At 52.8% G+C, this 15,500-nt stretch overlaps 1 protein-coding gene across 1 annotated transcript; it reads left to right on the forward strand.

The window, feature by feature from the left end:
- The first annotated feature begins 648 nt into the window (after positions 1–648).
- Positions 649–4,997, forward strand: NME3 (NME/NM23 nucleoside diphosphate kinase 3). The gene is made up of 6 exons (XM_080619888.1): positions 649–769; positions 864–994; positions 1,814–1,915; positions 3,037–3,149; positions 3,965–4,254; positions 4,944–4,997. The coding sequence occupies exons 1-5, from the start codon at positions 709–711 to the stop codon at positions 4,080–4,082; spliced, it is 525 nt and encodes a 174-aa protein (XP_080476014.1). The 5' UTR covers positions 649–708; the 3' UTR covers positions 4,083–4,254; positions 4,944–4,997.
- The last annotated feature ends 10,503 nt before the right edge of the window (positions 4,998–15,500 follow it).

Below are 15,500 nucleotides of genomic sequence, written 5' to 3' on the forward strand. Positions count from 1 at the left end.
AGGATAATGTAATTAGCAATGTTGGCACATGACAGATGCTAATGAACAGAGCAATTCAAGACACAGCGATAAGCTCCCCATGACCCGGCTTCAGTGAGCGCTTGAGCACAGAACTCCCCATGTGCTGGGCTGCATCCCCAGAGCGTGAGCAGCACAAGAGGGAGGGGATTGTCGCCCTCTGCTGCGCTCTGGGGAGACCCCCCCTGCAGTCCTGATCCAGCTCTGGGGCAACAGCACAAGAGGGATGTGGAGCTGTTGGAGTGAGTCTAGTTCACTCTCCAGAGATGCCAGCCCGGGCTTGCCACTGCCAGAGCCGCAGGAGCTGGTACTCCGCGGTGCTCCGGAGCAGTGCGGGCAGCGCGGCAGGTACCTGCCACAATCAAACCACAGCTCGTCTGCAATCGCAACAGCAGCGACAGAAGTAACGGAGCCAGACTAGTCTAACAGACAGGCTAGAGGCTGTGCGGATCCGAGGGCTGGGAGCCGGGAGCGTGGCCGCCCGCACAGGCAGAGCCAGGTGCAACCCCTCCGGCCGCAGGACCCGTCACTTCTCCAGCGCCTCCCCGGGCTCCCTCTCCGCGGGGCGCCGGTACCACCGGGATGAAACAGCGCCGCGCTCCCGGCCCCGCCTCTCCTCGCCGCCAGCACGATCGCTCCGCCGATCACGGGGCGGCACAAGGGGCGCTGTGAGCCCGGCGCGGCCCCCTTATGAGCGGCGCCGCCATGATTTGCCTGGTGTTGGGCCTCTTTGCCGGCCTCTTCCACAATGGTGCGGAACGGGACCGGACCGGGACCCCGACCCCGCGGCTGAGGGTCTGCGGTAGCCGCCTTCCCCGCTGTGACGCCTCGCCTTGTCTTTGCAGGCTGCGGCGGGATCAACGAGCGCACGTTCGTGGCCATCAAACCGGACGGGGTGCAGAGGCACCTGGTCGGGGAGATCATCCGGCGGTTCGAGAGGAAGGGGCTGCAGCTGGTGGGCATGAAGCTCCTGCAGGTGAGGGGCCGGGAGCCCAGGAGCTCGGGACAAGCCCCGTTTGGCTCTGCCGGGGGCTCTGCCCGTTCGCCGGCCTGCTGGGGGCATTCGGGCAGCGGGTAATCACGGGTCAACAGGAATTTGGCATCCAGGGGCTTAAATCGTTCCTGGAGAGGCGGGTGCTGGAGAGGGACTCTTCATCAGGGACTGTAGCAATAGGACAAGGGGTAATGGGTTCAAACCTAAACAGAGGAGGTTCAGCTTAGATATAAGGAAGATATAAGGGCCTGTAGGGACAGGACAAGGGGAAATGGCTTTAACCTGACAGAGGGGAGATTGAGATGAGCTCTTAGGCAGGAGTTCTTCCCTGTGAGGGTGCTGAGGCACTGGCACAAGTTGTGAGAGAAGCTGTGGCTGCCCCATCCCTGGCAGTGCTCAAGGCCAGGTTGGACGGGGCTCGGAGCAACCTGGTCTAGTGGAAGGTGCCCCTGCCCGTGGCAGGGGATTGGAACTGGAGGAGCTTTCAAGCTCCCTTCTAACTGAAACCACTCTTTGATTCTATGATTCTATGCCATCCATGGGGTGAAAGCTTTGTCCCTTGGGGTGTCCATGCCCCAGGGCTCTCATGCATGGCTGCTGTAAACTGCTGCTCTGACCAAGGTACTTATTCTCTCTATATGTCAGGCTTCAACAAAGTGAAGCTGTTTTGCTCCCGGAAGAGCTATCTGTGCAGGAGCTTAAGTTGGACAGGCACTGTCAAGCTTTTACATATCTTAGGTGTAACCTTGCCCAAGTCCCCACCTGCTCTGGCAGACTAAGCTTTGTGCTCTTTGTGCTCAGGCCTCAGAGGAGCTGCTGAAGGAGCACTACATAGCCCACCGTGACCGACCCTTCTACAGCCGGCTGGTGAAGTACATGAGCTCTGGGCCCATTGTCGCCATGGTGAGTGCTGGCCAGGTTCTCCAGAACCAAGGAACAGAAAGTAAGTGCAATGAGTAAGCAGCACTGGTGTGTGGTATGATGGAAACAAGGTGTCCTGTCTCTTCAGGAGACCTCTTGAAGCTGCACTGGACTGCAGGAATGTTTTGTGTAGTAAATTTGGCCTATGTGAACCTTGTGCAGTCCAACCAGGCAACATGCAAGGTCCTGCCCCTAGGTTGGGGCAGTCCCCAGTACAAACACAGACTGTGGGAGACTGGATGGAGCAACCCTGAGGAGAAGGACTTGGTGGTGTTGGTCAATGAGCAGCTCCCTATGACCTGGCTTCAGTGAGTGCTTGAGCCCAGAACTCCCCATGTGGTGGGCTGCATCCCCAGGCAGTGAGCAGCACGAGAGGGAGGGGATTGTCCCCCTCTGCTGCACTCTGGGGAGACCCCCCCTGCAGTCCTGATCCAGCTCTGGGGCAACAGCACAAGAGGGACGTGGAGCTGTTGGAATGAGTCCAGAGGAGGCCATGGAGGTGCTGTGAGGGCTGGAGCAGCTCTGCTCTGGAGCCAGGCTGAGAGAGCTAGGCTTGTTCAGCGTGGAGAAGAGAAGGCTCCTTAAGGGGAGACCTTAGAGCAGCTTCCAGTTCCTAAAGGGGCTACAAGAAAGCTGGAGAGGGGCTTTGGACAAGGGCCTGTAAGGGACAGGACAAGGGGGAATGGCTTTAACCTGACAGAGGGGAGACTGAGATGAGCTCTTAGGCAGAAGTTCTTCCCTGTGAGGGTGCTGAGGCACTGGCACAGGTTGCCCAGAGGAGCTGTGGCTGCCCCATCCCTGGCAGTGTTCAAGGCCAGGTTGGACGGGGCTTGGAGCAACCTGGTCTAGTGGAAGGTGTCCCTGCCTGTGGCAGGGGGTTGGAACTGGATGAGCTTTAAGGTTCCTTCCAACACAAATCAGTCTGGGATTCTGTGATAAATCCACAGAAAATTCTGATGATTTTCCAAAATCAACGTTTGAAGACTTTACAGGGACCCTTTTCTGCCTCTCCCCCAGGTGGATCTGATGAGGAATGTAGAGGACTGATGGTATGACCAGCTGGGGGAGTTGTTAAAGCTGATTCTTGTTTTGGTGTCACGTAGGTCTGGCAGGGCCTAGACGTGGTCAAGACTGTTCGTACGATGATTGGGGAGACTAACCCAGCTGATTCCAGGCCTGGCACCATCCGAGGAGACTTCTGCCTTGAAGTCAGCAAGTGAGAGCTTTGCCTTTTTGGTCTCTCAGTGTTCCAGGGCATCCTCTCCAGGCCTTCCTGAGCCACGCAAGTCTGCATCTGCAGAGCAGAGCTGCTCACTTCTCTGCTCAAAGCAGAGCTGTCTCCCTCTGACAGTGTGCAGAGCAGCCCTCGCAGGATGAACTGAGCTCTCCTTCCTGGGGCTTGCTTTACAGAGCCTGGGTTTGTGCCTCTCCCACCTCCTCAGGCCTGCTCTTTGGAAAGCAGGTGGGATTTGCTTGTCTTGTCCTCAGCATCTGAGGTTGTAACAAAAGCCAGGCTGGAGCTCTGCATGTGCTGGGGCTGTTCACGGGTGGATCCACAAGTGGTGACCAGGGTTGGCTGCAGCCTGGCTTCTGGTAGACAGAGCTTGTATCAAATCCTCCTGGCTTAGGTGTCCGTTCTGTGGTGTCTGATACCAAACCTGCTTCAACGGGGGAAACCTGGAATGGGGGAAGTCTGGAGGCAATACTTGAATTCCTAACATAAATCCAAAGCAACCTCCAAATCAACAGCTGTAGGCAGCTCCTCCTTTAGCAAACAAATGGCTCCTCATCATATGAAGACACATCCATGGCCTAAGCCACATTCAGCATAATCATAACCAGCCCCTGAGCTGGAGGGAGAAGGGCTCTGCAGTGAGAAGGAATGTTGTAGGATGTGAAGGAATGTTGTAAGATGTAACTGGATCAATCAGTTTAATTAAATCGCTCAAGGTGAAATTGCTCCAAAGTGCAGCTTCCCTCTCTCACCTTTCTCTGCTTAGTGCTGGCTGATTCCTTTTGTCTTCCCACCAGGAATGTGATCCATGGCAGCGACTCAGTTGAGAGCGCCAGGCAGGAGATCTCCCTGTGGTTCCAGCCAGAGGAGCTGACCTGCTGGCAGGACACAGCTGAGCACTGGATCTATGAGTGAGAAGTGCATGCCGAGGAGTTACATCTTCCTGACTGAGCATGGAGTGTTCCCATCCATGTCATCTCAGCTGCTTGAGCTGGTTGTGGATCCTGCTGTGGGAGTTCCTGTGCTGTGTGTGGCTGGAGGGGTCCTGGGAGCTGGTCTCTGGATGAAAGCTCTGGTTCAGCTCCCTGTAAGAGTAGTTGTGTCTTTTTTTTCTCTCTCTGCTATAGTATGTAGTTGGTATTGTGGCTGTTTGCTGCAGCATCTTAAATCCCAGATAACTCAAGGTGATTCACTGAAGTGAAAAGTGGATCCATTCTGGTGGATTCTCTGATCTGCCTGGTGCAGAACACATGCTCCTGCTGGAAGCTCTGGTCACTACAAGGTGATGTGTTTGGTGTAATTTTATCTGCAGGATTTTCACCCAAGGCTTTTAAAGAATTGGGCTGCTGTGGGGTAAGGGGGCAGTGCCCCCTGGGGTAAGAACTCGTTCTAGGGCAAGCGTTAAAGAACAGGACAAAATGCTCAGTCTCCCTTGGTGGGAGTTCTGTGTGCCAGGGTTGGCACGAGTTCACCTGGCTTCAGCTGGAATTAGCGAGTCTCTGGAACGGAGAATCACCAGATGCTGTTAAACACACAGTTTCTCTCTCTGTGGGTGCTGAAGCAGCTCCTTCTGGTCCACTCTGGTTCCTGGTGGGCCCTACTGCTGGCTGCATGGCCCTGATCTCGTCCCTCCATGGCACCCACCACACACGAGTGAAGCAGCAGCGCTGTGCACAGCACAGCACTCAGGGAGTGACAGGGAGGTGGGGAAGGGTTTGTATAGCTGGGGCTCAGGAAGGACCAGCACTGTTCAGTCCTCTCCTGTGTGCAGTGCAGGCTGTGCAGCACCGAGCACTAGGGGATCCTGAGGTCTCTGATGGTGGAGTTTTCCTGTGGAAGGGTTTCTGGAAACCCCATTTGTAATCGGTTGGAGAACACCTGGACCCTGCTGTGAGTCTCCTGGAACACCTCACTGCTCCCGGCTGTGTCCCAGCTCCGGCACAGCCCTGCATGCGATGTGGCATCCTGCTGTGGAACAGGGGCAGGCTCGCCTGCGTGAGGGGGGGGCGTGTTCTGCCTGTGCCCTACAAGCCCATCTCTGTCTCTCTTCATCTCCAGCTCTGTATCTGCTGAACGAGCACAGATCTCTGGGGGCAGAGTGAGCTCAACCCAGCTCCCTGCTCGGGGCTGGCCCCGAATGTGGTGGTGCTGAGGTCGGCGGTGCCGGCAGTGACTCAGAAGCGGGAGCTGAGGGCTTCCCTCAGCTGCCCGTCGGCCACAGCCAGAGCTCTGCTGCCCCCAGGCCTCCTGCAGGCGGCAGCTCCCGGCGCTCCCCAGGCCGCCCTGCCGTTGTTCTCGCATTGGCCCGGGTCCCGCCGCGTCCCCGCGGCCTCTCTGTCCCGGCACCAGCCGCAGCCGCCACCTTGCCGCCGCTGCGCGAAGCTGCCTCAGGTGCGAGGGAGGCTCCTACCCGCGGATTTGCCCGCGCTCGTCACGAGCGGTGGCCGGCAACGGTCGGCTTCAGCGCGCGCGCAGCGCCCTCCGGCGGCGGTTGGCGGCGGTGAGAGCGTGAGCGGCCGCGGTACCTTCAGTCCCCTCGGTACCAGCTCCCTTCTCTTCCCCTCCCCTCTCCCCTCCCCTCTCCCCTCCTCTCCCCTCCTCTCCCCTCCTCTCCCCTCCTCTCCCCTCCTCTCCCCTCCTCTCCCCTCCTCTCCCCTCCTCTCCCCTCCTCTCCCCTCCTCTCCCCTCCTCTCCCCTCCTCTCCCCTCCTCTCCCCTCCTCTCCCCTCACCCCTCCTCTCCCCTCACCCCTCCTCTCCCCTCTCCCCTCTCCCCTCCTCTCCCCTCTCCCCTCCTCTCCCCTCTCCCCTCCTCTCCCCTCTCCCTTCCTCTCCCCTCTCCCTTCCTCTCCCCTCTCCCTTCCTCTCCCCTCTCCCTTCCTCTCCCCTCTCCCTTCCTCTCCCCTCTCCCTTCCTCTCCCCTCTCCCTTCCTCTCCCCTCTCCCTTCCTCTCCCCTCTCCCTTCCTCTCCCCTCTCCCTTCTCCCTTCCTTTCCCCGTCCTTTTTCCCCTTCGCTTTCGGGCAGGGGGGCAGTAGGGATGCGCCGTGCGGGGCCGGGGTGTCCGAGAGAGCTGCGGCCGGAGCGGGGCCCGGGGCCGTGTCGCCAGCGGGGTCCGGGGGTTCCTCCCGCAGCCGTTCGTAACGGAGCGGCGCGGAGCGCAGCCGGAGCCCCGGAGCGGGCAGCGAGGCAGGAGCGCCTGGGCCAGCGCTGACTTTGTCTTTACCGCTTGCAGCGAGCGCAGCGCCCGGCGCTTCCCGAGGGAACTTCAGCTTTACCAGACTTTTCTCACCCTGACGTGCTCCGTTACCCGTAGCCGGCCCGTGACATTGTCCCGGTGCGGCCATGGCCAAGCCCCGCAGGATCGCGTTCACCACCCTGCACAGCGCACCGAGCAGCAGCTTCAGGCTGAGCGGGAGGGATGGCGGTGACCAGCCGCGGGACTCCCTCAGCGCCGAGCCAACCGTGCGCATCAGTGTGCCGCTCTTCCAGCCCCATGACCAGCGGTATCCCGAGTTCTACTACCCGGATCTGGTGGAGAGCGCTCGACAGGAAGGAGAAGTCGATCCTTGGGGAGGCAAGGTGAGTGTGCTCTTTGCTGCTGGAGTGCGTTTGGAAGACGAGAGATGCATCACTGAGGTTTTCTTCCTCTCTTTCTGTTGTCTCCCTTTCCATTACAAATATTTAAACGTTAATATCATATTTGATATCAATTACTAGCTGTTCTTATCTCAACCCATAGATTTTCCTTATTTTCCCCAATTCTCCTCCCCATCCCATCAGGAGAGGCAGGCAGTGACCAAGTGACTGCCTGGTGCTTAGCTGCCAACTGAGCTTAAACACGACAGCATCCACAGGAGGGACACTTCCCCAGGACGTGGCTGTGTCTTTTTGGGGATCCTGCTCTGCTGCATGTAAGAATTTCCACCTTAGTGCTTGGCATCTCCTCCCAGCTGGCCAGTGTGGTGCTGTGAGGAGCTGCCTGACAAGGCTGTTTGCCTGTTGAAAGGCATTTCTCAGGATATGACAACATGCAAACATCTGTAGCCACTTTAACTGTTTGATGGGTGTTCTTCTCTGGAAGGAAAAGTTGACTGTACGCTGCTCATTTCTGCTGTTGCTCTTAAGAACTGTTTAGCAGTTGATTGATGGTTCTTGCTGCTTGGTTTTGTATTGTCTGTTGAGAGTCAGGAGAAGGAGAGACAAGTACAGAATAGTCTGAGAGAGCACCCATAACCCAGAGTCACTCCCAGAACACTGTAGTGAAGGTTGATGTGTCAGAGGTTCCACCTGTATGCTCTGGTTGTGATGGGTTTAATACATAGGGCTGTGGTGGCAGCGTGATGGGATTGATTCTCATGCTTTTCTCTCTCCTTTCTACAAAAGAAAGACCTGCCTGATCCCTTTAACATCAAAGAAAAGGAAAGGCAAGATGTGGAGGATCTGGTGAGGAAGTTTGTGGGAAAATACGCATGTTTTTGTTCTTATGTTACTCCTGAGAATGGGCAGTGCTGTTCACATCTCAGACAGTTAATGCTGGTCTGTTCTGCTGTTTATCAGAGCACGAAAGATCCTGTTCCTTTTCCTGTGCTGGAGCCAGTGTCAGTGTCTTGTGCCAGGGCTCTCCCGTGGGAATTGGAAAACAGGCTGAACACTGGCAATATGTTCTTGTTGAGAGTGGCAGGAGATGCAGGAAGGACCAGTTTCAGGACTTAATTGACATGGGGTACGGATACGATGAATCCAACTCCTTCATCGATAACTCTGAAGCGGTGAGGCTGGGAGCACCGGGAGGGTGGTTAAAGGTGCTGCTGGGTCTGAGCTGGCACCTGGGGGGAACCTGTGCAGCATGTGAGCCAGGAGTGTGATAGGGCTGGGAACAGGAGATCCTGTGGGAACAGGAGATGCTGGGGGAAGCTCCCAGGAGGCGAATGCTGGTTACCAGGTGTGTGCACAGGCTGTCTGTTCTTGGGGAACACAAATCCCACTCCGTTCTCCAAGCAACTCAGCCTCAGAATGAAGTAACAAAGTTTAACAGCACCAACAGAGTGCTCTCTCTCATTTCCAGTACAATGAGTTCATTCCAGCTTCTCTTGATACAAAGTATGGAGGGTTTTACATCAACATGGAAATACTGGAATTTCAGCAAGTGTCTGAATCTGAAGATGACTATGTTAAAGAGAAGTGTCCCCCGGTCAGCAAAGCAGCTTCCTCAGTTGGTTCTCTGTTAGAGCTCTCAGGGTTTGCTGCACAAACGGCATGTTGACATTCAAGTAGGGAGACTTGGACTCGTGTGGACATCATCCCTATTGGGATGATGAACACTTGAAATCCTGTTCTGTTCTTGTATTGGACAGTAAAAGGACGGATATCTGGTGTGGATGGAACTTGGTTCCCAGAGTAGAGGTGACAGTAGCCCCCATCACCCTGAAAGTCACTTGGCATTATCACAGAACCATTAGGATTGGAAGGGACCTCTGGAGATCATTCAGTCCAATGCCCTGCCAAGGCAGGGCCACCAGGAGCAGGTTACACAGGAATGCGTTCGGGTGGCTTTGGGATGTCTCCAGAGAGGGAGAACACCACAAACCCCCATGGGCAGCCTGTTCCAGTGCTCTGCCACCCTCAATGGAAAGAAGTTCTTCCTCATGTTGAGATGGAACTCGTTGTGTTTTGGTTTATGGCCATTGCACCTCTTCTTGTCGCTGGGCACCACTGAAAAGGGTCTGGCACCATCCTCCTGGCACCTGCCTTTGAGGTACTGATCTGCATTGATGAGATCCCCTCTCAGACTGCTCTTCTCTAGATTAACCAGCCTCAGCTCCTGCAATCTCTCCTCATCAGAGAGATGCTCCAGACCCCTGATCATCCTTGTGGCCCTGATGACACAGATGCCAAAATATCTTGGAAGGGTTCTTCTCTTGCATCTGCTGGAGAGAGCACTGATTGTGTGATGCTGAAGCGAGGTGGCTAAAAGGGGAAACAGCATGAGCTTTTGGCATCCCTTCCCCTTTCCCAATGGGATTATCGCTTGTGGAAAAGGTGGGTGTGCTGAGCAGTGCTGAAGACCATAGTGCTGGCACACACAGTAACCGTGGGGTTTTGGTTCATGTATCCAGTGGGGAAGGAGCTGGTCTCCTGTTTGTGGGCTCTGGGAGTGCAGGGAGCATTGTAGGAGACACTTTAGTCATGACTTGTCTTTAACTTTCTCTAGAAGCGGAAGTTGAAAGACGGAGGTGAAAAAATGAAGAAGAAAGGTGATTCTTGCAACAAGGTAAAGAAATCCAAGAAGTCCAAGTTTCCCAAAGCTGGGTAAGGAGGGGAGGGAGTGCTTGCTGCTGGACACTGCTTCAGGGTCACAGTGCCATTTGTCACACTGCAGTGGTACCTGTTGCAGTGCAGGTGGCCTGAGTGTGAGCAGTGGAACCACCAGCCCCTAATGCCCCCATTGTTCCACAGTGTGTGACAAGAAGCAGCTGGATCAGGGAGGGAGCAGAGCTCCACAGCAATGGTGTGTGAGCACAAGGGCCACCACTGGAGCAGTGGTGGCGTGTCCTGGAGCTCTGCAGAGGTGCTGATGGTTGGCACAGGGATTGGAGAGCCTGAGGAGCAGGAGATGGGATTTGCTCTCCTGGTTTCAGTCAGCAGAAAGCTTCCAGTTGCTGTCTTGCTCACTTTCTTGCCTCAGTTCTTCTGCATTACTTGCATTTCCCAACCTTCTTTGCTGGAATAATGCACATAGTTCCATCACCTGTCTTGCAGTGAGAAGGTACTTGTACATCAAGGTGGGTCTTGCGCTGTGGGAGACCTGCTGTGTGTGATTGCACTGGTCATGAACCTGTGGCATCACCAGTGCATGAGTCTTTCTGCTTCCCCTCACTTTCAGATTGCACAGCTGAGAAGGGCTTTCCCTTTGGATCCTCAGGGTAGGGGTCATGGATAGAGAGATGATTGCTCTGTGGAGGGCAGCTACACTCTAGACCTTAAAAAGAAAGCCATGGCTTAAATCAATCATGAAGTCGAGTTGAGAGTCAGAGAAGTGTGTGACCAGCAATGTGTGTCCTCAAGGCAGTTTCCAGTACATGGGAACAGTTTTCTCTGCTCCAGCAGAATCTGCTTTAGTGCAATTCCATTTAACATCCCCCAAGTTGTTATTGTTCCACGGGCAATGGATATGAAATCTGAGAGGAGTGTGCATTCAGACAAATACATCCAGAGAGCAGAGAGGATTCCAGAAAAAGAACCGAAACCTTAACTTTGAAGTTGGGAAGTGAACATCTGATGCTACTAAAGAGAGACCTAACTGAATGAAGATGCTTTGTGTCATTTAGGGCATCTGGTACCAGGTGAAGCGTTGAGAATTCAGTCTGATCTTTAGCTCTCAGTATGAACTTGGAATCATAGGACAATAGAATATCTGGAGTTGGAAAGGCCCTGTAAGGAGCATCGAGTCCAACTCCCTGCTCCTTGCAAGACGACTGACAACTAAACCCTGTGTCTAAGAGCATCATGCAGATGCTGCTTGACCTCTGCCAGGCTTGGTGCCATAAGAACTTCTTTGGGTAGCCTGTTCCAGTGAGCAACCACCCCTTGGTGAAGAACCTTTTCCTAATGCCCAGTCTGCACCCTTGGCCTCCTCTGAGGGGAACAAGCAGAGGAACCTTAAGAGCACCTTAAGAGGCAGTAGAATGTTTTTCCTGGTGTAACTGGCCAAGGGGCTGAGCCTTCCCAGGAGATTGGTGACTATGGCTGAAGTGAGCTGGGATGAAGGTCTCTTCCTCTCTGCCCCTTCATCTTGTATTCAGTTCCCTTTCCTCCTCCCTACTTTACAGTTTTATGGTATTAAATGCCAGGAAAGAGGGGAAGAAGAAACAGCACGATGAAGCTCCTGATGAACAGGGGGATGTTTTAGAAGTTTTAGAAAAAGAATGTTTGGAAGAAAAAAGATGAAGAGCAGAAAGTGGCAATTTTATTGTGCATCACTTGGGTTTATTGATGCGTTCCCCCTTTTGGTTTTATATTCTCTCCACTTGTTATTTCCCTTATCATTATTATTTATATATCATCATTATATCATTAGTAGTAGTATTCTATTGTACTTTAGTTACTAAACTGTTCTTATCTCAACCCATGGGGTTTATACTCTTCCATTCTCCTCCCCATTCCACCAGGGGTGAGCGAGCAGCTGCTGATGCTGAGCCTGAGTTAATTGCCTGGGTTAAACCACCACAAACCTCTTTTTGGCATCACTGTAGGGCCGAAGGGTTGAGCTAAAGCCAGGTCTGACCAGATGTGTCCAACCAAATCCATTACAACAGCCGTCGCAGTAGGTTCACAGTCTCTGCTCAGTGTTGGTTGATTTGCTCTTGGAGTTGTTGCTCTGAGTCCCAGAGTTGTGTTAGGTCCCACCTTACTCACAGTGTATGTTCCTGCAGTGACATTTCTCCTCCACGGGGCGTGGGCTGAGGTTCTTCTTCTACTGTTTACTAATGGCTTGTGATATGATAGAATTGCTGATGTGACACTACTCTGGGCTATGTACTCAGCATTGCATCACCTCTGTGCTCTGGGCTCAGAGGACCAACCTCTGGAGAAGACATTCCACCCCTTCCTCTCCCCACCAGGCTATTTACAGCAGCCTCCAAGAATTGTAGATTCTGAGTATCTTTTGAGTACCTTTGAAACAACCTACTCCTTTTGCTGGGAACCAGCACGTTGCTGCACATGGCTCAGGTCTTGTTTGAGGTTAAACATCTCTGAGAACAGCACCAGGAGATGTTCCCGAGATGGACAGTTGTGAGTGCAGGTGTGTGGAGAGTGTGAGCAAGGACCTGGCCAGAGGCACCTCCAGAGCTTTGGAACTTCACCCCTGGACAAGTGCAGAATCCAGAATAACCAGTAAAACACTGGGAAAAGTCTGCTGTGTCCTGGGAATTCCAGAAGCCAAACCACAGCAACAAGCTGGGCTAGGCCCTGCCACCAACCTGCTCAGCACCAGCCAGTGCCCTCGAGGGGGAGAGGAGGTCTGGATGTGATGGCAAAGCACAGGCACTGCAGCTACTCCAACCCCAGCTACAAGCACTGCAGCTACTCCAACCAGTGTGTACCTCAATGGGATTTGATTTGGGGTGAGAGTAGGCAGTGAGTTCAGCTGTGTAATGCTGTAGAACATTGGATATTGTTGCTTTGCAGTGGCTACACAACCCCTCACTGCACTGGATACCTCGTGGTACCATCTGCACTGCTCCAGATTTGGGGATCTGAACCTGACTCCCTTTGGATCCTCACATTCATGAAGAATGGACTTTGATAGAACTGGACAAGCACAGGAGGGATAGGATCAGGATGAGCTTCAGCATTCAACAACTCAACACTAAATACCATCATCCTCCCTGCCTGAGAGACTGGTGTGACAGATGGAGCCCCAGAAGACTGAGATCTCTCTGTGTATATATCTGTATCTCTGTCAAAAGACAGGGAAGGTGCTGGTGGCAAGTGTGAGGCCTGGCATGATGTGACTGGGATGGAATAAGGGGTGGATGCTCTCCTGGTTGGGCTGGGATAGTTGATTTTCTTCCTGGCCGCTGGCCCACTGCTATGCTTTGCTTTAGGCTGACACTAAAGCTGATCCAGCTCCTTATCAGCAGCTGCAGCTGATTAGCTGATATATGACCTGAATGGGAAAGAATTCACGGAAAACACCACCAGGTAACTGTGGATGCATTTGGAATTGTCCAGTATAACACTGCTCTGGCTTTAGCTGCATCCAAGCTCAACTGTGGCTACCGTCATAAGAGGGTGATGAGGGCACCTCAGCCACTGAAGTTCCAAAGTGATCTGGGACAATGCAGTTGAATTGGAAAGAGAATTCCAATGCTAGTGATACCAAGTGAATTTGACTTATAAAACACAGACAGTAAAATCACAGTTTGTGTCCTGACAACCTGTGATGCTTCAGTATATATCACAGACCCAACCATTCCCCTAGGATTAAACCAAACTCTATTCATGACAGCAGGAAGTATGAGCCCAACAACATGGAGATAAAAGGCAAACTGTTGATGTTGGTGTGTTCTCAGCATTAGTCTCAGACTAAAACCAAAGCACTGCAGCAGCAACAAGGGAGAGAATTAACTCTGTCCTAGCTGAAACCAGGCTAGGGAACACCAGGGGTTTATTTGTAACAGTAACATCATTAAGGCCCAAGACATTTATTTTGACACTGACCAAAATGTTCGTCATTTTGAAATGATGAGATCCCTGACACTGAACTTTTACATATTGGAACTGGGATTCCATGTTTATGGATGACACTGATGTAGAAATACCCAAGCACTCACATACCTGGAGATGGGACTTTACTAAAATCACAGGATGAGACTTTAATTGTCCAAGTCCTGTCCCATCTTTCCAACTGCTCCAATCTCACGCTACACCCCATCAGGACTCTGGTAACCCATTGGAATGAATCTCACATTGGTGAAGAACCTGTTGCAATGTGACAACCTGAATCAGCTGCTGAAGCAAGTTCAAACTAAGGGACACAAGACTGGTTACAGTGTACCACGATGCAGAAAGAACACACCATGTCCTAGAAAGAGTGAAGAAGGACAGAGAACATCAGTGCTGGGAGACCCTGTTCAGATGGTCACAAACACCAACTGGGACTTTAAAGCCAATGTTACATCTTACCTTAATTTTACTACTTTCTGCTACAGTGGGGTTGTTGCTAAAGGTTCTGCTGTACATTAGAACATGGTGATGAGCTGGACAAGTGACATTACTGCAAAATCCTCCTCACGTGTTTAATGTTGCTTAATCTCTTCTCACAAAATCTCAACAATTGAATAAACCGACCAAAACCATCCCTCAAACTGCAGCTGGAATCCAGGACTGCTCTGTTCATAGCACAGAGGCAAGAGGCCACCACACCACCATGCTGTGAGGAAGATGGAGTGACTTTAGCCATGGGGCAGGCTGCAGTGGTGCATACCTCCCTCCCCTCTCTTGGATGCCTCTGCTTCCCCAGGGATTCCTGCTGGGCCCCAGCCTTTGCACAGTGCAAGGAATTGGGTGCTGGGTGCTCCCTGGCTCTGTCAGGAACTCTAATTGCCTAACACAGGCAGGAAGGGCCACATAGCTATCAGAAAGGTCAGATACTCCCTTAACTATCAGGAGTTCTTTTAGGATGGTCAGTCATTCCCTGACAAAGAACGGAGGCCAGGAGGAAAATTTACTGGCTAAAGCCAACCCTCTTAAAGCATGTAAATAGTGGTGCCAAGAGACACCCTTTGAACTCTCCTGGACCTAGTGATCTCCCTTGGAGTGGGATACCTCTGAGACCCCCCAAGCTTTCCAAGTTCAGGAAATAGGGGGATCATTTGCTTGGGGTGTTCCTGCAGCTCACTGACACTCAACTTTTGCCTGTGAGGAGTGCTGAAAGGGCTGATGTATTATCAGTACTGTACAATACACTGCATCCAAGAGAAGTACGTGTATATAGTCTAGTATAGGTATGTATATATATGTCTACACATCTCTATATCCGTCTCCGAGTGTGTTGTGTTAGCTGAGATACTCCATTGTAAGTGCATGTACATAAGCTTCAATAGCCAAGTGTTGTTAGAAACCCTGTGGTTCACTTGAACAATACAAACTGCTGCTCAAAGATATTTGTAATCCCTTAGACATGAACTGTTCTCCAGGTGAGACCAGGACTAGATCCGGCCACACCGAGGCTGAGTAAGGATAGAAGTGGGTCTAGTCTGAACCTCATGACTTCATGGGAGGTCTCCCTCAGTCCTTTGTATTTTCAGCTTCTATACACATTATTTCAGTTCATTTCTGTATAAATCACTGCCAATTCTGACATAATCTCTTTTGTGTGCAACAGAGTGGGCCATGCCATTGAGTTCTGTTGAATCCCACATTTACAGATTTCTATTAGAATTACTTCTGTTACTATCTCTGATGGTGATTCTTCCAGCGATCCTGAACGCTCAGTTTTGTGACAGCACTCCAGCCCTCACAGCACCTCTGTGGCCTCCTCTGGAATGGCTCCAGCAGTTCCGCGTTCCTCTTGTGGTGTTGCCCCAACATCATTGCGCTTTAGTTACTAACTGTTCGTATCTCTACCCTCGGGGTTCACGCTCTTCCATTCTCCTCCCACCCCGCCGGGGGTGAGCGAGCGTCTGCTGGTGCTGAGCTACCGCCTGGGTAAAACCACAGCAGGTGGCTGCAGCTTCCCGGCGGCTGGAGCCCTCGTGTCAACGATCTCTACCGGACTCCCCTGAGCGCCGCTCTGAGACCGCCGGAGCAGCTGCGGGTGCCGGCCCGC

The sequence above is a fragment of the Psittacula echo genome (genome assembly GCF_963264785.1).
Source record: "Psittacula echo genome assembly, chromosome: 5".
In the NCBI taxonomy this organism is placed as follows: domain Eukaryota; kingdom Metazoa; phylum Chordata; class Aves; order Psittaciformes; family Psittacidae; genus Psittacula; species Psittacula echo.